This window comes from Micromys minutus (genome assembly GCF_963924665.1).
Source record: "Micromys minutus genome assembly, chromosome: 3".
NCBI classification, from domain to species: domain Eukaryota; kingdom Metazoa; phylum Chordata; class Mammalia; order Rodentia; family Muridae; genus Micromys; species Micromys minutus.
In genome coordinates, this window is record NC_137972.1 from 32,833,192 (window position 1) to 32,857,071 (window position 23,880).

Below are 23,880 nucleotides of genomic sequence, written 5' to 3' on the forward strand. Positions count from 1 at the left end.
TGGAACTAGTTACAAACCACTGTGAGTCGTCATACTGGTAGTAGAAGCTGGGTCCCCTATGGTGGTCGCCAGTGTTCTTGACCACTGAGACATCCCTCCAACCCCTGGAATAATGTGAACATTTCTGTAGAGGTTTTGATGTAGACATATTTTTAGTGTGTGTGTGTGTGTTCATATAAGGACAACCTATCGTAGATGGTTCTCTTACTACCAAGTGGGTCCTGGGGGATCAAACCGCGATTGTCAGGTTTGGCAGTAAGTACCCTTACTCAATGGGTCATCTTGCTGGCCTAATTTTCATTTATTTATTTTTGAGACTTTATAGCTCAGGCTTGTCTTGAATTGAAGATTATCTCCCCTTCTCTGTCTCTTGAGTCCTGTTTTTCACTATACCCAAGTTTTGTGATTTCCCACATGCTTCTCTTGCCAGGTTGTCACTCGGTAGCCCAGGCTACTCTACAAACTCCCTATAGCCCAGGCTAGCTTCATTCACAGCAGTTTTCCTGTTATGACTTCCCAAGTGCTGGGATTGTAGCCATTACTGGTAGCTACTACCACTCTTAGCAAAATATTTTTATTTTGATATTACACCCTGTCCTAATCTGATTTTCTTTATTGCATATAGCATATGATATCAACAACAGTCACTTTTATCCATTGAGCCTAAGTTGCAAATGTTTTCGTTATTTGTGTTTTTGGTTGTGAGACAAGGCCAACTTTAGAGTTTGAGATAGTTTCCAACTCATGACCCTCATGCCTCAGCCTACCAAGTGTGGATATTACTGCTCTGAGCCACCATACCTGACTTCAACATGAACCACTCCTTATACAGAAGAGAAAATCCAGGGCTCACAGTAGGCAAGTCACGTGAGCACAGATAGCCTGTGTGGGTCAGAACTCAGACCATAAGCCTCATCTATTACTTTCTGTGCCCTCTTGCCTAATGCCACAGGCAGTGCCTCTTCTAAAGCTTTCGAAACATGCCTTCTTCCCTGTTTCAGGGCTTTTTGGGAATCAGTCTGACTTGAAATCCCTAGGGGAGGGTTTCGAACTCACTCCCTATTGCTCTTTTCCCTAGCTGGGGCTGAGGGCCAGGGGAGTGGCTTCACAGGAGATGGAAATAAAATGGAGGGAGGCCTGGGCTGTGCCCGGCCACACGGGATTGCCAGGAGGCTGGGAGGTGAAGGGGAGGTAGGAGCTGGGGTATTTGGCTACTAGAGAGCAGGTGGGGGGGTTGCCGTGTGAGAGCTGAGGTGTAAGGAACAGGGTTGGAATAAGTGTGCTTGGGTGGTGTTGAGTTGGGGTGAGGGGACTTTGACTCTGTAGGGGTGACTGAGGAGAACCCAAGTCATCAGAAGCAAAGAGTGATTTGACAGGGCTGAGCACGCAGTTCTGTCCATCGCTCACTCCTGGTGCTCAGCTCTGCTCCTCGTGCTAAGGGCTAAAAACAGAGACAGCAAGGACATAGGAGCTACGGAGACATGGACAGGGGACGGGCAGGATGAGGGTCCTTCCTCAAGCCATCAGGAAAGGCTTTCCTGAGGTAGCAGCAGGGAACCTGGGACTTATAGGTGGCTTATAGATGGCCTATGTGGAGCTCTGAGTGTGAGACAAGCTACATCGCAGGTAAAGAGACTGGCTGTGCAGGGGCTTGCAGCCCCAGCAAGCAAGAACCAGAGCACAGCACTACAGAAGAAAAACAGGCACATGAGCCCAGTACTACCCTGTCAGAGCTGATGCGCAATCTGGGTACCTTGTGTTACAAACCATAGTAGTTACCTAAATTATTCAAGGCTCAATAGAAGTGCAGAGTCAGCTCCTTTGTCACACTAGTCATGGTGCCAAGGACTCAGTGTGGGTCAGAGCTATGGTATTGGACAGCACAAACCTAGATGGTCTTTAGTGCAAAACTTCTCTTGGCCAGTGCTAAACCCCAGGAGGGCTCTATTGCTCAAGGGCCCGTGGCGCAAAGCAGGCGCCACCGTCTGGCTGCCTGTGAGTTTCTGGACTATAGGTGACTTTCAGGTCCCTCACAACACCAGGAGGTGTGACTCACCTCCTGCCAGCGTGAAGTGGACTCTGTCCCCTGGGACAGGGACAAATCAGTGAGGGCCTCTTGAGCCCTGACTTCAGCTTCTCAGCTCAGTGTGACCAGAGCTTGGGTCGGAGAAACAATGGAGTGAGTGGGCTGGGGCGCGGCTGTGGTGTAGGTGGGGGTGGTGGATTCTGGCTCGGTTGCAGTTGCTATGGGCTCGGGGGAAATGGGTGGTCAGATGAGAGACTGGGGCAGAGGGTTGCTGCGTGGGGGTTGAGACGAATTGGGTCAAAGAAAGAGAGAGACCCCTCCCTTCCTGCTAACCAGATACGCTTCTGCCTTTGTTCCAGGCCCAACACAATCCAACTGACGAGGATGGACTATGCCATGAAGTCTCTCAGCCTTCTGTACCCCAGGTCACTGTCCAGGTGAGGGGATAAACTGAAAGGACCGGGGAACCTGGGAAGCCATCAGTTAGAACTTCTCATACTTCTAATGGGTATAAAAGCCATTTAGGACTGGCTGTGGCTGTGGCGGTGCTCTCCTTTAATCCCAGCACTCAGGCGCAGAAGCAGGAAGATCTTCATGAGTTCAAGGTCAGCCAGGGTTACATAGACATAAGCTATACACCCTATGTCAAAAAAAAAAAAAAAAAAAAAAAAAAAAAAAAAAGTCATGTGGGTGTGTTGTTGAAATACAGAAATGGCCAGGCATGGTGGCACATAACTTTGAATCCTGGCACTTGGGGAGCAGACACAAGCAGATCTTGGAGAATTTGAGGACAGTCTAATATGCGTAGATTTTCCAGGTCAACCAGAGCTAGATGGTGAGATTAAAAAAAAAAAAAAAAAAAAAAAAAAAAAGACGAGCAAGCAAAGAATCCATTAAAACAATGAGCCCGACAGACCTGATTCGGATCTGAGCCGTCTAGTGTAGGGCCTGAGGTTATAGTCTGGATAAGCCCTTAGGTTACGCTCCTCTCTACTCCCGTCACGGCTCCCCTCAAATCTGAAGTTGGGAGCCAGTCTCTGCACTGGGTGCCTTCATTCCTGATCTCCCAGGAGTCTTATGCCTACTCTGGGAAGTGAGGGCTATCAATAGATAGGGAAATTGAGTCACTGGTTGAGCATTCTGACACCCATCACCTAGCAAATCTGTAGCAGAGACAAACTTTTGAACCCGGAAAATCCCAGACTCTCCAATCCTTTCTTTCTACCCTGTGTATCCCAGAGCCCCAAAGTACTCTACAGACTGCACCCCCCCCACTTCACCCCCACTTTACAGTGAAGTAAACAAGGCCACAGAGCATAGTCCACAGGGGAATGTGGCTGGTCCAAGAACCAGCCACACTGACACGGTTTGAGGACTGGTTAGACATACAGTCCCTTGGGCTCCACTCAGATTATGAAGGGAATCTGATTTATGCAAGATTCCGGCCGATTTTCACCCAAATTGAAGGCACACCTCAGATGGGCTTTGAGAAAGCCACCTGGAAGGACCATGATTGGTTGGATGGAAGGTTCAGATGTGAGCTCAGCAGGCAGGAGTGGGAAGCAGGCAGGTCGTCTGATGTTCAAACTGATGTCCCCAGGCACGTGGCAGTGAGTACTGCAGTGGTGACCCAACAGCTGGTGTCTAAGCCCAGCCGAGAGACCCCCAGGGCGAGGCCCTGTCGTGTTAGCACCGCAGATCGGAAGGTTCGCAAAGGCATCATGGCCCACAGCTTAGAGGACCTCCTGGGCAAGGTAAGGGGGCTGCCCGGACTCTGCATCTGCATCGGCTCTCTCCAGGTCTTGGCTGAGAGTTGATGCTGCTGTGGCTGAGAGTTGCTGCTGGCTGCTTGTCTTCCGGGCCTGAGTTGGAACAGCGTGCGCCCGCGCACGCATGCGCATGTGTTGTTTTCTTAAGAAGGGTTCCTTTCTGGTCTCAGCACTGGAGACTGGCTTTGGTGGGCGACATGGTCAAGTGACAGGGGGAGGGCGGTACATTGCCATCTTATACATCTTACAAAACAGTGGCTGGGTGGTATTTTCTTCATGAAAAGTCTTTTTCCTAGTACCTCTTACACTTAGAAAAAATGAGCTTAGGTATGGTGTCTCGTGCCTGAGAGTCCAGGACTTAGGAGACGCATGCACACATACATACCAACACCCCTTTCACTTGCACACAGTAAAACTACACAAAACATGAAAACAACCATATGGAAGTGTCAGGAGTCGAAGAAACAGAATTTCAGTGCTTTGATTTGCATCTCCTATCTGCCCCGGCACAGCTTTCTCTGCATCTGTCTCCCAAGTAGGACCATCCAGGAAAGCCTTTGTTTGGAAAATTCCCCGTTAGTGAAACCCAGGCCTGCCGGCTCCTACACTAACAGAAGCATCCTGCACGGAGAGGAGGACCCTGCTCCTATCATTCTTCTCTCTGCCCCTCCTACAGCCCCTGCTAATTTTGCTCCTATACATGGTGTTGCCTCAGGCCCCTCTGACCCATTAGCATCTGCTGCGTGGGGCTGGAGCCCTTGCATGTGAGGGTCCAGGCGCTCCATTCAAATCAGACATCTGAAGTAGGTGTTCAGTTGTCAGTCAATTTAGTTTGCGCGAGAGAAGCTGACTTAACCTTCCAAGTGATTGCCATCTCATTCATGCGAGACCCATGGCTGAGTCTGCTCTGAGTCAAAAGGACTGGCTCACTCTTAGCTCTGAGCTCCAGGGACCACTTCCATCATTAGGGTCCTCTTATCACACCCACTTCCAACACTTTACACTCCTACCTGCCACCCCCAGAGACTGGGTCATGGCTAAGGCTGGGGACTTCCCTTTTCAGTGGGTACTTTAAGAAAGCCTTAGAGTTGTAGAATTTGAGAACCTCCTAGTCAAGGTTCTCTAGAGTCACAGAACTTATGGGTAGTCTCTATATAGTAAGGGAATCTGTTGGTGACTTACAGTCTGTGGTCCAGCTCCCCAGTAATGGTCAGCAGCAGCTGTGAATGGAAGTCCAAGGATCTAGCAGTTGCTCAGTCCCACAAGGCAAGCAGGCAAAGAGAGCCAGCCTTCCTTCTTCCAATGTCCTAATGTGGGTCTCCAACAGGTGTGTCCTAGATTAAAGGTGTGTATCACCACACCTGGGTCTGGGACTTGCTTTGTCCAGATGATCTTGAGCTCAGAGATCTCCTTTCCTTAGTGTCCTAAGATCCACAGCCTCTATGCCTCAAGATCAGGATCACAGGTGGGTCTTCCAATTCTGGATTGTGGTTCATTCCAGATATAGTTAAGTTGACAACCAGGAATAGCCACTACGCAGGGTTCTGTTGCCAGGGGACACAGGAAACCCATAGTGGGACTCATCTCTACAGGTCAGAAGAGACTCTTTGTCAGCCATCTGGACATCAATTCCATGTTTGGCAGCACAGAGGTGTAGTCGGAGTGGAGGGGAGAGCGTCTGTGGTTGCTAAGTTACTGGGTCATTCCAAAGGTCTTACAAATCTGTTCCTAGGAAGAGCAGAGTTAATTAGCATGAGATAGAAACCTCCAGAAGGTTAAGTCAGCTATGCTGTCTGCATGCTACTGAAGGAGCTTACATTTTATTTTAACGATTATTTATCTACTGGTCTGTGGGTATATGTGTGTGCACACATGAGCAATGCATGCCACAGGACACAGGTAGAAACCAGGGCATGGAAGTTGGTTTTCTCTGTCATGTGGATCATAGGATTGAGTTCAGGTCACAAGCTTGACTGTAGGCACCTTTACCATCTGAGCCATCTCAGGGGAACCTACGTTTCATTTGCTGATTGAAGTTAGTTTCTTGGTTTGCCGTTAGGCAGTTAGGCAAGATTTCAGTCTTTAGTTCAGGCTTTCTTGAAACTCACCGTGTAGCCCAGGCTAGCCTGGAACTTCCAGTATTCTTCTTGCATCAGGTTTCAAGTGCTAGGATTACAGGCATGAGCCACCAGTCCCAGGCAGGATGCTTTTATTGTTGTTTGTTTGTTTGTTTGAGATAGGATTCCATGTAGTTGGACTCAAACTCGCTATGTAGCTGATTCGTGACTTAACTTTCTTTTCATCCTGCTGACTTCCACCTCCTGAATACTGGGGTGACAGGCCTGTGCTACTGCCTAGTTTATGGGGTGCTGGGTGAAATCACCCAAGGCTTTGTTCATGCTGAGTAGGCACTCCACACACACACACACACACACACACACACACACACACGGGGAGAGAGAGAAAGGGAGGGAGAGAAAGGGGGAGAAAGATCTGTAGAGGATTTCTAAAAGACTAATATGAAGCAAACTAACAAAACCTGTAAGAAGCATACAAAGAATGCTGGATCATTAGGAAATAAACAGCCAACCTGCTGCCATGATGTTTGGATACTTCCCTTGTCTGTACAAGAGGATATTCTCCTGTGTGGTCATCAGCCCTCAAAATGAGGAAGCAATGTAACATCAGCACAGTTCATCTTGAGACCCCACTGCAGCATTGCCAATTGTCCCCCACATATAAAATCTGGACAGTTTTATATTTAAAATCATTAGTGTGTGTGTATGGTTAAGTGTGAGTTCCAGGGCATGCCACAGGGCACATGTGGAGGTCAGAGGGCAACTTTCAGAAGTCAGTTCTCTCTTTCCACTGTGGACTCCAGGTATCGAACTCAAACGTTAAAGTTGGCATTGTAAGCACCCTTCTCTGCTGAGCCATCTAGCTAGATTTTAAAGATGGCACGACCGTTATTTTATTTCCTGTCCCTCAGTTTTGAATAGCCTGTTTCCCCATTTCATGCTCTACAGCTTTGGCAGGAACAAGACTCCAAGAGAGATGTCTCAGTGGTTAAAAGCAAGGGCTTGCTCTTTCAGAGGACACAGGTTCAACTCCCACCCCCAACATGGCCTAGTTTCAGGGAACCTAATGCCTTCTTCTGGGTCTCCAAGGTCACCCCATGCATGTAAAACACAGACATACATGCAGGCAAAACATTAAAACAGATAAATAAAATTTTTATAAATATTTATTTATTTAATTTATATGAGTACACTGTAGCTGTCTTCAGAGACACCAGAAGAGGGCATCAAGTCCCATTACAGATGGTTGTGAGCCACCAGGTGGTTGCTGGGAATTGAACTTAGGACCTCTGGAAGAGCAGCCAGTGCTCTTAACCACTGAACCATCTCTCCAGCCCCAAAATAAATCTTTAAGAAATATTTTAAATTTGATACCTGAGGATGTAGAATACTTTTCCTAAAGAAAGCCTCAGTTCAATTTCTCACCCCACAAATAAACGGGGAAAGAAAGAAGAGAAAAAGAGAATTATGTTTACAGGCACATATACCTTTTCTTATTTGTCTTGTTCCATTGAATTTGATCACTAGAATAAGGTGATACAGTTGGGCTTCTCTGTGTAATGTTATTTTTTCAGTCTGTTAACTATTTTTTAACTTTAATTTTTTGTTACTTTTTTAGTATTAACTGTTTTCTAAGAAGTAATCAATATCATGCAAATATACAATTCTGCCCCATACTTTAGATTTACAACCTTATGTATACCAAAAGAGACCTAGATGTTCCTACTTTAATGGGCTATAATGATAGTAACAGATTATTTGTTGGTATTTAAATTTCCCCAACCCAGTCAGAGGGAGAGTTCAACTCAACATTTGAATTGGAAACTTTTCCTTTCTTTCTTCCTTCCCCACTCCCACGCCCCCTTTTCTCCAGAGACAAAATCTTGCTATGCAGTAGTGACTGGTCTCCATCTTTATGTACAGAGCAGCTAGCCTTGAGCTTGCTGAAATCTCTGTCTCTGCCTTCTGAGAATCAGGATTATAGGTGTATACCATCCATCATACTGGGCCAAACTGTATTTTTTTAAAGATTTATTTATTTATTATATATGAGCGCACTGTCGCTGTGTTCAGACACACCAGAAGGCGGCATCAGATCTCATTACAGATGGTTGTGAGCCACCATGTGGTTGCTGGGATTTGAACTCAGGACCTCTGGAAGAACAGTCAGTGCTCTTAACCACTGAGCCATCTCTCCAGCCCAAATTGTATTCTTTTAGATGTGCAGTTTGGGGCTGGATATATCAGTACTGAGTAGTTAGGAGCACGCACTGCTCATGTAAGGGACCAGTGTTCAGTTCTCAGCGCCCACACTGGGCAGCTCACAGTCACCTGTAACTCCTGCTTCAGGCCATGGGACATGGATGCACAAATACACCCACATACCTGCATATATGCGTAATTAAAAATAAATTTAAATGCTGGCCAGGTATGGTGGCACACAGCCTTTTATTCCAAATACTCAGGAAACAGAGGTAGGTGGATCTCCGTGAGTTGAAGGCCAGCCTGATCTACATAGCCAGCCTTGGCTACATAGTTTTAAAAAACAAAACAAAATGAAACCAACAACAGCACATCAAAGTAGAGTTTAGCTGTCCCGATGTTATAGGCCTGTAGTCCAAGTTACTTGAGAGGCTGAGGCAGGAAGGTAGAAACAAAAGGCAGTGTGCTACATGGTGAATTCCAGGCCAACCTAAGCAACTTAGTAAGACCCAGCTCCCTTGATCTTTGTCTGGCCGCTGGGTGCTTTGGCCTAAGTCTTTGTCCCTCAGCACTGTGGCTCCATAGGGTTTGCATTAATGTCACTAACCTTTTCCCAGGTCCGAGACATCTTGAAGCTTAAAGACCAGCCCTTTTCCCTGGTGCTGGAGGAAGACGGCACGATCGTGGAGACAGAAGAATACTTCCAAGCCCTAGCAAGAGATACCGTGTTCATGGTCCTGCAGAAGGGGCAGAAGTGGAAGCCCCCATCAGAACAGGTGGCAGCCTCCTGGGGCAGGGGTGAATGTGGGGAGCTAGGGAGGGGCTCCAGAGGCGAGCTTACACAAGCTTGTTTTGCAGCGCAAGAAGAAAGCCCAGCTATCCGTTTCGCAGGCATCAACTAAGAAGATTGACGTGGCCCGGGTGACCTTCGACCTGTACAAGCTGAACCCTCAGGACTTCATCGGCTGCCTGAACGTGAAGGCAACCCTCTATGACACATACTCGCTTTCCTATGACCTGCACTGCTATAAGGCCAAGCGTATCGTAAAGTGAGTGGGTGGGACTGGCAGGGACTGGGGTGGGAGAAACGCTGATACCCGACCTGTCTGCCCAAAGCAAAACTCTCTCAGGGGCTGGGTGGACACTGGTGCTAAACAGAGAGTGACAGCTGCGTCATGCAGGGATCTAAGCCACTTGATTTGCACTAGGGTGTGTATGTGGGGGGGTCGTTTTAAGGTTCCCTTCTAGTCTAGCAAAGTACATTTTTTTCACCCTCAAAAGTGAATTTTCTATGATAGCTGACCAAGGAACTTTCTTGTGTATGCTGAGGGTAGAGACCAGGGCCTCACTAAACACACACTCATGTACTGAGCTGTTTCTACAGCTGATCGTTTTTTAAAAGATTTATTTATTTGATATCTGTGTGTGTGTGTATAAAATATGAATATACTGTAGCTGTCTTCATATGCACCAGAAGAGGTCAGTGCTCTTAACCACTGAGCCATCTCTCTGACCCCCTCACAGCTAATTAAAAAAAAAAAAAAAAAAAAAAAAAAAAAGATTTATCTATTTATATTATATGCACAGCTTTCTGCCTACATGTATACCTGCAGGCCAGAAAAGGTCACTATAGCAGGGCACCAGATCTCATTATAGATGGTTATAAGTCACCATGTGGCTGCAGGGAATTGAACTCAGGACCTGTGGAAGAGCAGCCAGTAAGTAAGTACTCTTAACCTCTGAGACATCTCTCCAGCCCCCTGCAGCTAATCATTTTTAAAAGTGAAAATATAGCTATAATCCTGGTACTTTGGAAACAGAGGGTCAAGAGTTCAAGGGTAGCCTGGGCCAACAAACCAAATCAAAACACCAGTAGAGAGACAACCTCTCAGCCACGTTTCTGCAGCTCCAAGGGATCTGTGGCCCTCGTCTGGCCTCTATGGGTACTGCACTCAGATGTGCACAAAAGGCACCGGCTGTGGTCAGCTGAGTGACTTAGAGGTATTGTTGTGTTTTTTTTTTTTTTAAGTGCTAAGGGCCAATTGTGGTAGTATGCGCCTTTAATCCCTGCATTCAGGAGGCAGGGTCAGGTGAAGTTCTATGAGTTCTAGGCTAACCTGTTCTATATATCAAATTCCAGATTAGCTAGCGCTACACTGTGAGACCTTTTCTTTAAAACAAACACACAAATAAATATAGTGCTGAAATCTGCACATCCTAAAATTTTCTGTTGCAGCCACTTTAAGTGTCTCATCCAGCAGCATGAAGTAACTGAGCATTTGTGCAAGCCTTGTCTTCCTTTCCAGAACCTTGGCACCGGGCAGCAGACGCTGTCCACAGTAAATAAGAGTTCTCAGTCCTCTCCTGAGACCCTGCTAACCTTTATTCTACTTTCTGTTCCTCTGTTGATCTACCCTAGATACCTCATAGATACGGGATCAAACAGTGTTTGTCGTTTCATGACTGAATGTTCCCACAAGAATTCTGTTTTCAAAGTTCAGTCCTTTGTAGAATATGCCAGATTTTCCTTCCTTTTAAAGACTGGTCAGCTAAATTCAAAGCCTCAGTTCTCCAGTTTGAGAAACAACTTTGAAGGCACTGCATCAAAACATATGCAGAGTCAGTTTTTAGGGCACAGGCCTATAACGCCAGCAACTCAGGAGGTGAGACAAGAGGAAGGAGAGTAAGAGGCTAGCCCAGGCTACAGAGTGAGTTCAAAGCTAACCTGGGCAACTTAGTGAGATGTCTCAAAATAGGAAAGTTGAGCTGGAGAGATGGCTCAGTGGTTAAGAGCACTGACTGCTTTTCCAGAGGTCCTGAGTTCAATTCCCAGCAACCATATGGTGGCTCACAACCATCTGTAATGGGATCAGATGCCCCCTTCTGGTGTGTCTGAACACAGCTATATATAAATTAAAAAGTAAATAAATTTTTAAAAGAAAGAAAGATATCAAGTTCCCCAGTACTGTAAAAAGACATGCACATACATGCACAAACACACACATACATACACAAACACACACATACATGCACAAACACACACATACATACACAAACACACACATACATGCACAAACACACACATACATGCACAAACACACACACACATGCATGAACACATTCACACACATGCACCGGGTTTTATGTATGACAGACAAGCATGATGCACTCATTTATGCTTCTAGCACTAATATAGTTTCAGTATTTATATCTTTTATTTTTCTCAAGACAAGGTTTCTCTGAATAGCCCTGGATATCCTGAAACTCACTCTGTAGACCAGACTAGCCTCAAACTCAGAGATCTGCCTGCCTCTACTTCCCTAGTGCTAGGATTAAAGGCACCCACCACCACTGCCCAGAGAATGTTTTAGTTTTGATATGTGTGAGTATCTGTAAAAGTGTGTGCGCGTGTGCATACAAATATATGCCTAGACCGCAGGTTTCTCACATCCCGGCGCTGGTGTTACAGGCTGTGAGCATCCTGTCATGGATGCTGGGAGCCTAACTCGAATCCTCTGCAATAGCAACCCATGCTTTTAACACCAAACTCTCTTGCCCCTAAAATGTTTTCCATGAGCTCCTTATGGTTCTAAGTGTATTTCTACTCCCCTTGATCCCATCTAGAACATAAATCCACATATCAAATGGAGGTTAATAGACATTCATTCAAAATGTTTATTTATTTAATGACTCTACATGTGTGTGTGTGAGTACATGCCTGCGTGGCATAAGACAGGTAATTTACCTCTTTCTCTAGAACAATTACATTTGTTTTATTTATTTATTACTGTGTGTGTGTGTGTGTGTGTGTCTGAGCTCAGTGGCCCAGAGCTTTCATATGGCTTGATTGTGGCCATCAGAGGACAACTTTTGAGAGGCAGCTCTCTCCTTCCACCATGAGGGTCCCTGAGATAGAGCTGGGATCACTGTGGTTGTCAGCCACAGACACCTTTACTCACCAAGCCATTTTACATATGTGAGTACACTGTTGCTGTCTTCAGACAGAAGAGGACTTTGGATTCCATTACAGATGGTTGTGAGCCACCATGTGGTTGCTGGGAATTGAACTCAGAACCTCTGGAAGAGCAGCCAGTGCTCTAACCACTGAGCCATCTCTCCAGCCCACCAAGCCCTTCGATGGCCCTGAGAAGACAAGCTTAACCTGAGGCAGGAGCATTTCTTTTTCTTGTGTTTTCCTTATCGCTCTCCAGACCAGCTCCCTCTGGTGGCCTTGTAAGCCACTGTGAAAGAACTTGCATTCAGTCAGCTGCTCTCAGCTGCATTTCCTGTCTTCTATACACAGGCCACATGCTGATTTCAAAGTCGAAATCCATTTTTACATGTCAAGAAGCTGGGCTCAGAACCGGAGCAGTTTAAAGCTTTTTTTTTCTTTGTTCTTCAGTGAGACAGGGTCCCCTGTGGCCCAGGCTGGCCTCATTCTTGTTATGTAACCAAGGATGTATTTGAACTTCTGACTCACCTGCTTCTACCTCAGAAGTACTACAGTCCTAGGTTTACAGTCCTGGATTATTACACACTGGGTTATTGCGGTGCTGGGCTCAAACCAGGGCTTAATGCATGCAAGGCAAGTACTCTACTAAATTAGCTGCATCTCTAGTCCTTAGATATAATAGATGGACACACAAGCCATCTGACTTAGTGCTCAGCCCTGTCTGGTTCAAGTTCTGGTCTTAGTATATGAGATTGGGCACCAGAGTCTCATGGCTACCATTCTGGAAAGTGATCCGGGAAGACTCTAAAGTCTAGGACATGGTGCCACACAGGACAGAATGTGTTGTGTAAGTTAATCTGGCTGGTCCAGAGTGGTTGGGAAATAGCTATATGACATGTTAGCTGCTTTTGTTTGAATAAAGCCTTGGGTTTCGTCTCCAGCACCACAAAAGAAAAGAAAAACAAGTTATCACAGGAAAATAACAAGCATGTGTGGTGGCACACGCCAAGGGTTCAAGGCTAGCCTGGTCTATAGAGGGATAGCCATGGCTACAAAAATAAGTCCTGTCTCAAAAAGGAAAGGAAAAGGCTTTATTTTGAGAACTCACACAGGGAAAAGCAAGGGTCTGGGGCTGGAGAGAAGGCTCAGTGGTTAAGAACACTGACTGCTTTCCAGAGGTCCTGAGTTCAATTCCCAGCAACCACATGGTGGCTCACAACCATCTGTAATGAGATCTGATGCCCTCTTCTGGTATGTCTGAAGACAGCTACAGTATACTCATTTATAATAAATAAATAAACCTAAAAAACAAAAAAGAAAGAAAGAAAATCAAGGGTCCTGAGAAACTGGCACCTGGGGGGGGGGGGGGCTCTGTGTGGGAAGACAGCTGTGAGCCTCGTTCCACTTCCTGTCTGTACTAGGAAGTGTTTCGTCATCCTGCTGCCATGATACTTAGATCTTCCTAAAGGGAAAAGCTAACTTAAGCCCTGAATGGTGGGGAATGTCTGTAAACCTAGCACTTAGGAGGCTGAGGCAGGAAGATTATTGACTCTAAGGCTAACAAATTATATTATCTAAGTTTTATCTTTAAAAAAAAAAAACAAATCAAAAACACAAACACCAAAAATGTTAGGTTTATGTGATAGCACCTGGGTGTAACAGCATTCAGGAGGCTGAGGCAGAAGGATTACTGTGAGTTCAAAGCCAGCCTGGGTTCATAATCAGTTTGTAGCTAGCCTTAGTTACAGTGTGAGACTGTATTTCAAAAAGAAAAAAGAAAAAGAAAGGAAGGAAGAAAAGAAAGAAAGATTGGAAGGGGGGGAAGCAAGCTAACATGCTTCAGGCCAGCATAGAAAAATGGAGAGAATATTGGGGAGGCAGAGCGGGAGTATTCTTTATGTCTGATCTGAACGCCTTTGCTGTCTCCTAGGGAAATGCTCCGCTGGGCCCTCTTTAGCATGCAGGCCACAGGCCACATGCTGCTTGGCACCTCCAGCTACATGCAACAGTTCCTGGATGCCACTGAGGAAGAACAGCCTTCCAAGGCCAAGCCCTCCCTCCTCCCTGCCTGTCTGAAGATGCTTCAGTGAAGTCCTGAGGCTTTCCTCAGCCATGGCTATGACTGGGGAACGCGAGCTCCGCTAGTAGCACCCACAAGCCTGGCAGCCGGAGAGCTTCTCACCCACCCGCACCTCTCACAGCGCAGCACCAAGGAAACTGCAGGAAGGGCTGGAGCCCTAGGACCGACTGGTCACTGGAAGACTTCCTGGCCTGGCACAGTTCCTTCCTTTCTGTCTCAGGTAGCTTAGAGGACCAACACTTGCCCTTGACAGGCACAAAGTCTGCCCCTGTGTCCCCACGTGCTGTCCTACGTGCCACTCCCTCCCGGTGTCCCCTCCCCCCAACCCCGTCCTGGCTGCCTATGCTCATCTTGCAGCAGACATTGCTACGGTGGCCTCCATCATAGCTTGGCCCCAAATAGAGACACCAGAATGAACAGCAGGCCACAGCACCAGTATACCAGTTACTCAGGCTTGTCTGGAAAGTGTGCCGATGGTTAAGGTACCAGAGCCGTTAGCACTCTGTAGTAGAAGAAAAGGAGGGGGAGCCTGGGGGCCCTCACACCCAGGATTCTAATTATTCCCTCCTAGCCCCCAGCTGCACGTGGTCATGAGGTGAGCTAGAGGAAGTTAGAGGCAGAGGTTAACTAAAGGCAGGATGCCAGTGATGCAGATTTGGGGGGTCCTCACCTGTGCCAGGGAGGGACTTTTAGGGAACGAAGATGAGTCTGTGTCACCCAGGCACCTCCTGTAAGTAACCCCATAAGCTCATAGGTTCCCCAAGCTGGACTTGGGTGGAATGTGGCTTTGCCGGCCCTTGGTGCCCTCCCTGGACTGAACAGATATAGTTCATGTTCTCCAGGAACAGTCACACAGTTGCCTCTCTTGTTCTCAGTTTCCACTAATGAATGGTAGTAGGATCCGCAGTAAATTATTTATGCTGCTACGTCACCGTTGGCTGTGTTCTTTTGTGTGCTCATGTGTGTGCGCACGCTACCATGCCAGTACCATGGTACAGGTGTGGAGGTCAGAGGACCACTTGGATCCACTGCACAATACAGGGATTGAACTCCGGGTGGCAGACTTGCCTAGCTTTTATGTGCTGAGCTGTGTCTGGGGCCCTGTTTGTTCTTTTAGATACACTCTCACGTAGCCCAGACTGGCTTCAGATTTGCTCTGCAGTGAAGGACCTTGAACTTCTGCTCCTTTTTCCTCCACCCCAGCGTGCTGGCATTATAGGTGTGAACCACCACAACCAACTCGTGTGGCACTGTGGACTGAAGGCAGAGCCTCCAGCATGCCAGGCAAAGGTTCTACTAACTGGGCTGCATCCCCAGTCCCACTCCCTTTTAATATATAAGGTCTGACATTGTGAGACGCGATGCAGGAAACAAACGTTAGAATGAGAATCTGTAGTTGGCTTTTGAAGCCTGCCACATTTGCTATTTGAGCAGACCATGGCACCCACGTATGTGTCTGTTTCCAAATGAAATTTGCCTGTTAGGTGGATCAAACCCTTCTTTGGTTCCTGACTGTTGTATTTTGATACATTTCACACATAGCATTTGAAAGGTCCCAGCCCATCCACCGGGGATTTGTCACTGCCTGTGCCAAACTGGCATACAGCCCCTGTTCATGCTCAGCAAACTGCAGGGTGAGTCTCTAACCTAGCACAGTGACCCCAGCACTGCAAAAACAAATTATTTAGTGACAGGTAACTCTTTTAAGCAGCAGAGTAGGAAGCCATGCTTCAGCCTCGCTTTCAGATCCAAAGCTGACGTAATCTCACACTCTTCCCTGTAAAGCCCATTTGGATTTGGAAAACACTAAGACAAAAGACCAAGTTACTCGGGCTTGTCTGGAAAGCCATTGCTGGCAGCTGTCCCATGCCTTGAGCCCTGTGTGGAGAGAAGAGCAGCCAGGGCCAGGTCAGGTATATGGTCTCTGGCCCCTCACACAGTTATAATGGCTGGAGGCTGGCTCCGTGGCAGTCTGGATCCAGGGATGGGCCTTCTGGAGGCTCAGTTTGCATCCGTTTCCCATAGCTGGGGCAGCTGCCTGTCCACACCTGCTGCAAAGTTGTAACTGAGCCAGAGAGGACTGATGGTAGCTGGCATTTGTCCCAGGCATGAGGTCTTCAGTTAACTGTGGCTGCCTCCTGGCACGGAGCCCTCTCAGCCCAAGCAAACTCTGGATCCTCCTTTTATGGTCACTTAGTTCCTGGAACAAAGTCACTGAACCAGCTAGCCTACATTTTTGGCTCTACTCTACCTGCTAGGGGTCTTCTACTTTACCTGTTAGGGGGTCAGGATTTATCCTGGTCTTTCAGTCTGAGCATCCACACGGGTGAGCTCACAACTTCCTGTAACTCTAGTTCCAGGAGAGGCACTCCACGTACGTGGTGTACACACACCTACATAAAATAATAATAATATTAAAGAGGCTAGTGGTGCATGCCTTTAATCCCAGCACTCGGGAGGCAGGGGCAGGCAGCTCTCTGTGAGTTCCAGGCCAGCCAGAGTTATGCAATATGATCCTGTCTCAATTAGTAGAGGCTTTGATCTGTAACAGAGTAGCTCAGAGGATTGTACACAGGAAGTTGATGGAGCCAAAACAGGAAAGAGCCAACTTAAGACAAACTCTCCAGGGAGAGCAAACTCCCTACTTCCTCTAAGCAGGAGGAAGTACTCTTCCTGTACCACCTTTCACTGTTCCATCGCCTTCCAAGAGCCCACCCAAATTCTGAGTAGCTCACTCATTCACAAGGTCAGAGTTAGAATGCAATTGGCCCCAGAAGCCCCCGCAGTGCTACTACCATAGGAATTCTCATCCCAACCAAGATGTGCTAATGGTGTGGCATTCGAATCCACCCGGAGAAGCCAGAGGCTTAGACTCAATTCAAATTTAGATGAAACGAATGTCTTCCTCCTGCTAGCAGAAGGACAATAGTCTTAGAGCTCAACAACATACTAAGAGAAGGGGGTTAGGGTGGAATTTTGAGGTGGACATCAGAAAGGTGTGCAAAACAACTGTCCATGGAATGCACAGCTGGGCAGGAAAACCCTCTTTCTCCCTCAGCGGTGTCTTACTTTCCCGATATACAGTAATAACAGACCGTGTCATCTCTTCCCCATAGCGAGAAGCAGAGGCAGATGTTAACACCTCACGGCCCATTACCCTATTCTGACCTCCCCTGCAGGCCCCTAGGGTCTCCCAGGCATTCCAGAGCAACAGGGCTGTGGCTCTTACCAGATTATGGATTACCGTTTCTTTAGTCATCACAGGGGAATGGTCGCTCAAGTCTGAGCGCTTGGAAGACTAGGAGCTCAGTTCATTTCTGGGCAGGCAATACCACAGGGCCATCGGGTCAGGGCTGGCTGTCAAGCCCTCACTGTCATTACCCCTTCCACCTTCGTCTGTTTTCTGTTGCTGTAACGAAAGACCTGAACCCAGTCAGAGAGTGCTTGCCTAGCAAGTGCGATCCATCAGCAGCACTGAAAGACAAACGACCCAAAAACTCTGGAGGTTGATAACATGCTTATCTCTGTGGGGTTGGGGAGATGGCTCCGTTTTTGAGAACTTGCTGCTGAGTTCCACTCTCAGTGCCCACGGGAAGCTCACAACTGCCCATGACACCAGCTCTGGAGGACTTGTTGCTTATTTTCCGGCCTTTTGGGACACCTGCATACATGTGGGATACACTTAACACAGACAGACACTTACATGTAAATAAAAATAAAACACACACATACATACACACACTTGGTCTGGTGACGACGCCTGCGCCGTCACTGTGACCGAGCCTTGGACAGAGGCCTGGGGGGATTGAAAAAGAAAGACACAGACACAAACGGGTCACTCAATAAAGGGTGAATGCCACCCAGGCTTTACTCGGGACTCCTTTTATATGGGATGAACAACAAAGCCCAGTCACGAGTGTTCAAACAGGATGTTTTCAAGGTAAAGATAGCTCAGATGGAACCCTTCCGAACGCTGAGGTGTGGTTAAGAACCACAACGGATACAAGGAAGGAGTTCTTTAGCAAAACGAGTGGGGGAGGGGAAAATAAGGCCAGGCTCCAGTGGCGGGTTACAGCAGTATAGGTTGTGGTTCTCGGTGCTGCAGAGCGTGGAGCCAGCATCTACTTGGCTTACGTAGGGGCCTTTCTGGTGCACCCTAACATGGAGGAAGCCGGCCCCTGCTGAGGGAGAGGTTCTTTTTTTTCTCCCCTCCTCCCTCGAAAGCAAATGCCATCAATGGGGGCACCCCTTCCTGTTCTCATCCAATATTAATCACATTGTTCTTCAAGCACCATTGATATGACTTCGAAGATTAACTTTCTCGAGGTGAACTCGGGAAAGGACACAGCAGGGCCCAATGCTGTGCAGGAGGCAGGCTCCGCCTCTAAATGGAGGGAGAGCAGCGGTCTAGTGCTGGAGTCCTTTCAGAAAGTCTTTCAGGAGACGGTAGCTTGGTGACAGATCCTCTTGCTTTTGCCTCAAGTGGTGGGAGTAAAGACGTGTGCCACCATGCCCCACGGCTTTTTAGAAGAAAATACTTCCTTTTTATTTTATGTTATCATTATTTCACTGCTTGTTTTTATTATGTGCATAAAATTGTTACCTTTTTTTTTTTTGAGACAGGGTTATGTACTCACTTTATGTAGACCGATACTGGAAGTAAAGACCCAGTCTGTATTTTATTGTTAATTATGTAAATATGTATGTGTGTTTGGACAGGGGTTAAAGGAGGTTGTGAGTCCAAGGCTGTGGGTACCAGAAACAGCAAGCAGTCTTAACCAGTGACCTATCTCTCCAGTTTTGTTTTATTTTATGCCTGTTTTTGAGACATACTGGTGAAGGTGAAACTCACAGCTTGTCTTTCTTCCTTCCTTCCTTTCTTCCTTCCTTCCTTCTTTCTTTCCACAGGGTTTTCTTTGCGAAGCCCATGCTTATCTCGAACTCAGCTTTTTACTTGCCTCAATGCACCACCACGCCCAGCCTACCTTCATTATCTTTTCATAGAAGGGCCCTGTGTGTCTCCCTGGCTGGTCTCCAACTCTGTATCTGTGATCTTGGTCTTTGTGACCTACATATGCAGTGCTGGGAATCGAACCCAGAACCTCGTACATCCTCTCTAACACCTGAGCCATAGCTTTAGGACCTTTTATGTCACAGGCTGTTACCATGCAGGTTTAATGACCAGAAGGCTGCATGCAGTTCTGTACCTTTCTTCTCCCTCGGCTTTAAAGGGAGGTTATCAGATTAAGGTTCCCCAAAATTAAAACGACAATCTGCAAGCTCGCGCCTTCTTATTCTAAGACACGCCCTCTACTTCGAGAAAATAACCCTCCCGCCAGAGCCCTAGATGTCACTTTTTCTTCTACAGCGGAGGCAAAGCTTGGATCCTCCCTCCGCTGAGCGCACTCTGCTTTGATTGACAGCCTGCCTGACCAATCTGCGCACGGAGGATGATCCGTCCGTGGACACGCGTGCGTCCTGTGCTTAATCCAGCAATGGAAGCCCTGCGAGCTTTACGTTGTGTTTCTGTGGCCTGGCGGCCGGGGCTGGGGTCTTGCGCACGGCGGAGGGATGCAGGCTTCGGCACCGAGGCCCGGTGATTATAACACTCCACTTCCGTGTAGGGGAGAAACAAGGGGAGGACAGGCACGAAATTCAGATCAGGACATGATTCTAAACCGACTGTGTGGTGTGACCCGGCACTAGAACCTTGGCGCTATGAGCCTTTGCTGCCTCTTTTGTAAAGTCTTGGGAGCAGGTGGACCTCAAATGTCTGTTTGGCGCGGGAGTTCTGAGGCTTTTGTAAGAAAAGGCTGGACTAGGCACAGTGGGCGAGGGAGGTACCTGTTTCTACCATGTTTCTCAGGCGTCGGCATCAACCTCAGCGCTCTAGCAAGCGCAAGGACCTAGTGGAGGACCAGCCCTTCCCGGGGCTGCTGCGGGCAGAGAACCTTGGCCCAGAAGAACTGGCTCAAGTCCTGAGGGCAGCTGTGGTGGATCAGAAAGGTGAGGGGAGCCTGCAGCTCCTGTGCCTCCGATCCCCTGTAGCTGCAGGAGCTGGGCCAGCAGTCAGTCACATTCCTTCTCCTAGCCTCACCATCCTGAGGAGAGGTTTAGACCTCCAATCCTTCCTGTGTTCTGAGAGCAACTGTAACATAAGTTTACTATCAGAAAAAGCTTTGGGGTTAGTTATAGCTGGGCTCTGTAAGCGGCATGCCTCTTGATCTCAGAAAAGAGATGGCTGCTCTCTCGCAGAGAAGACCAGCATTCAGCATCCACATGGTGCTTCACAACTATGTTTATGTAGCAGTGAGGGGAGATAATATGGCCCCTACCTCGCGAGATCTAGCATCCTGATGTGAGAAATAACTGAGCAATCACTGCTGACTCTGGGTATGGTTACCACACTTGGAATTCCAGAACCTGGGAGTTAGAGGTAAGGAGGATCAGGAGGATCCTGGTGAGTGTGAGGCCAGCCTGGTGTTTGAGCCTCCTCCACCCCCAAAAGTCAAGCACTGTGGGTGGGGCGCAGGTTACGCTGAGATATGTTGGAGCCAATGGAAATGGACGCCCAGAACAGCAGGCATGAAAGCTCTGAGGTGCAGGGGTTACAGCTGCAATTTAAAGTGGGGCTGGGAGCTTATAACCCGAGGCTACATGCATGCAGGCATCTCTGCTTTTGCTGACATCTATGAAATGTTTCAGGACCTCTGGTGACACTGAACAAGCCACAGGGTCTGCCTGTGACAGGTATGGGCATGGGCAGGGCGGGAGAGGCTGGTGCAGAGATGGTTGGATGGCGCTCTGGAAACTTGTCCTCTCCCTCCCAGGGAGACCAGGAGAGCTGACATTGCTGTCTGTGCTGCCACAACTGAGCCAGGCCCTGGGACTCGAACACGAGGAGCTCCAGGTTGTGCGAGCACCTGGGAAGTAAGTGATAATGTGGCATTTATTTTACACTCACTGAATACACAAGTCTTATTCAAGTGCCTGATCCATGGTGCTCTTAGGACATTGGGCTCTTTGAGGGCCAGAGAAAGGGTCTTATGACTTGTTTTCCAGGTCTGGACTAGTCCTAGGGTTACTATTCAGCCTTTAGCTGGTGTTCCTTTAGTTGGCGTGGGATGTGTCTCTCCTTTAAAAACAAAAGATCTGTTTTTAGTTAATGTGTATAGTGTTTAGCCTGCATGCATGTCTATGCACCATGGTGCTTGTCTGGTGCCCTCAGATACCAGAAGAGGGCATCAGATCTCAAACTGGACTTACAGTTGTGAACCACCATGCTGAATGCTGGTCCTCTGCAAGTGCAGCCATCTAGACCTCGTGTTTGAGACCAAGAGGCTTTATGTGATTTGTCCTCTTCTTCCAGGGAAGCCTCTGGGCTTGTGCTCCTCTCGAGCTGTCCCCAGACAACAAGCCACCTGCAGAAGTTCTTTACCCACTCAAGGAGAGCCCAGAGACCCACAGCTACCTACTGGTGAGAGGTGCAGGGTCACTCCCAGGGCTGAGGGAAGGTCCCACCTGGCTGCTCTGAGACCTCCTTTCCCTTAGTGCCATCACTGATGGTGTCCCTGAGCCTTCTGAGGGGACAGTCCACATGGCTCTGAAGCTGGAACGAATGGATGGCATTGATCTTGTAAGTCAGAGATAACCAGGGAAGAGTTCTCTCTTCAGGTTTTTCCTTGCTGAATCCAGGCTGTGCACGTGGGGTGCCTGGTTCTGGTGTCTCTTAACAGGCAAATGCCTTTGTTAAGGCCCTATCCTAAGTCAACTGGCAGCAGGGGTGGCTTAACAGAGTCCTAGGTATGTGTTAAGTCATTCTTGACTGGTACCCTAGGCAGTCCCAGTGAGGTCCCCATCTCGAAAGGACATCCAAGAAGGTGTCAAAAGGACCCTCAGCCATTTCCATGTGATGGCCACAGGCTGTGGCTGTGCCCTGGTCCAGCTCCAGCCACTGACAGGTGGGTCTGAGCAGTACTCCGCTGGGATACGAGGCCTGTGAGGAAGACAGTGAGGATCTGGTGGACCCCAGGGCTATGTGATGGGCTCAGTGGGAGGCAGCAGTTTTATGTGCACACCCACAGTCTAGCACTTGGCACACAGCCTTATTCCTAGAGGCTTCATTTCTGTAGGATTGAACCCCCAGGCTGGGTGGGTTGGCCACTGTCTTTGTTCTTATCTTCCCATGATCTCTCTGGAGGCCGAGGTCATCTCACAGAGCCTTAATGATCTGAGGATGAGGGAAGTACTGCATATCAAGAGCAACTGCCCCCCAATCTCCCCTCTACTTTTCAGTCTTCCCCAGTCAGCTGCAGGTGCACATGACTCTACAGCTCTGCCCAATTCTTGGGGACCACACCTATGCTGCTCGTGTGGGCACCGTTCTGGGCCAGCGCTTTCTGTGGCCAGCAGAGACCACCAAGCCCCAGAAACAGGTATGTCTCTTGCCCCATATGCCTGCTCTTTCTGGGGTGGGGGTGGGGGTTGTGTGTCCAGATGCCGTGCACATTTGTGAAGACTAGGAGGCAGCTGGCTTGGTCTCTGGAGCCACCTGTGTCCCTGTGGTTGTGTGACTTAGGCCTCCTTCTGTCCATGAGCTGAAGAAGTTGGAAGCTGACCTCACAGGTCCTCACGTCCCACCATCCTTTTGAGCATTTGTTTATCATTTCTTCCTCATGTCAACATGAGTCCAGTGGATGGGAGTGCAGCAGGAATGGGCCTGGCTCTAGGCAGCCACTTGAGACCAAAACTATAGTTTTCTGGCCAGAAGGGGAGACTGAAGGTTTGTATGAATTGGGGCTTTGAGGGCCAGGTCTGTGCACCTCTTTTCTCGTCCCATTGGCCAGAGGCTTAATCACATGGTTTCACTAAACACAAAAGAAGCTGGAGAAAACTGTGCCTGTCTGTAGAACAAAATTGCTGTTACAGATGGGAGGCCCTTCAGATTCCCCTCCATGTCCATGAGAGCTGGGTGCTCCTCTGGCTAGACCTCAGATGGCCACTGTCTTCCCATCCCAGGTCCTGGATGAAGCCCTGCTCAGACACCTCCATCTGAGTCCTTCCCAAGTGGCCCAGATGCCTTTGCACCTGCACCTGCACCGCCTCCTTCTCCCAGGCACCAGATCCAGGGACCCCCCCAGTGAGCTGCTGGCACCCCTGCCCCCTTACTTCTCTCAGACCTTGCAGTACCTTCGGCTCCCTAACAACAGACTGTGCCTAACCCCCAGTTAGAAAATAGAATAAGGGCTGTGGCCCCCTCAAGGACAGTGAGATGGTGTTGAGAACAGCCAAGGTCCTGGGCTGCTTGGTCCAACACACCTAAGATAAATCCCAGAGAGGCTGTATGCATTGGGCAGGTGACTTCTCTCTGGACTTAATAAAAGTTCTACCTCACGGTCTGGTTTGCCAAAAATGAGAAAGTGAATGTTTACCAGGGACTGTGCTCTCTGCTCAAGTGAACAGTGGCCAAGTCAGGAGGTGGCATCTGCTGGCCAGGAAGAGGTTGGTTTGGATTTGAAACCAGATCTTTCCATGTATCTCTGGCTGGACTGGAGCTCTGAGATATGCCTGCCTCTGCCTCCTGAGTGCTGGGATGACAGGCATGCACCACTATACAGACGTACACTCTTCTGACCTTGGAGGACATGGCTCATTGAATTTCAACTCCCCACAGCACGTCCACAGGCTACAGGTAGATGCTGCTTTGGAGGGCCAGCCACCAACCCTCCACGAGTGGGAAATGCCATGACTATCCCCTCACGGAGGGAAGACAC

The 23,880-nt window shown here is 48.3% G+C and overlaps 2 protein-coding genes across 3 annotated transcripts; both read left to right on the forward strand.

Annotated features, from left to right (window-relative positions):
* The first annotated feature begins 1,126 nt into the window (after positions 1–1,126).
* CIDEC (cell death inducing DFFA like effector c) lies at positions 1,127–15,038 on the forward strand. Of its 2 annotated transcripts, none has more exons than XM_080913911.1 (6): positions 1,127–1,191; positions 2,386–2,463; positions 3,627–3,780; positions 8,693–8,851; positions 8,934–9,124; positions 13,958–15,038. In XM_080913911.1, exons 2-6 carry the CDS (start codon positions 2,411–2,413, stop codon positions 14,115–14,117), a joined length of 717 nt encoding a protein of 238 aa, XP_080770037.1. In that variant the 5' UTR covers positions 1,127–1,191; positions 2,386–2,410; the 3' UTR covers positions 14,118–15,038. The 2 variants fall into 2 exon arrangements, with proteins under 2 accessions (XP_080770037.1, XP_080770036.1); XM_080913910.1 differs by lacking the exon at positions 1,127–1,191 and adding an exon at positions 1,350–2,179.
* Positions 15,039–19,602: 4,564 nt separating this feature from the next.
* Positions 19,603–23,469, forward strand: RPUSD3 (RNA pseudouridine synthase D3; the record flags this gene model as incomplete). The annotated part of the gene is made up of 9 exons (XM_080913944.1): positions 19,603–19,703; positions 19,974–20,113; positions 20,813–20,857; positions 20,938–21,037; positions 21,477–21,584; positions 21,659–21,743; positions 21,945–22,068; positions 22,403–22,542; positions 23,126–23,469. The coding sequence occupies 9 exons, from the start codon at positions 19,603–19,605 to the stop codon at positions 23,336–23,338; spliced, it is 1,056 nt and encodes a 351-aa protein (XP_080770070.1). The 3' UTR covers positions 23,339–23,469.
* Positions 23,470–23,880: the final 411 nt, after the last annotated feature.

What these genes read in the sequence shown, in the direction of transcription:
- CIDEC (XM_080913910.1), top strand. An exon ending in TACCCCAGGTCACTGTCCAG is followed by an intron (nt 2,464 to 3,626) that starts GTGAGGGGATAA and finishes TGATGTCCCCAG; the next exon opens with GCACGTGGCAGTGAGTACTG. An exon ending in TAGAGGACCTCCTGGGCAAG is followed by an intron (nt 3,781 to 8,692) that starts GTAAGGGGGCTG and finishes ACCTTTTCCCAG; the next exon opens with GTCCGAGACATCTTGAAGCT.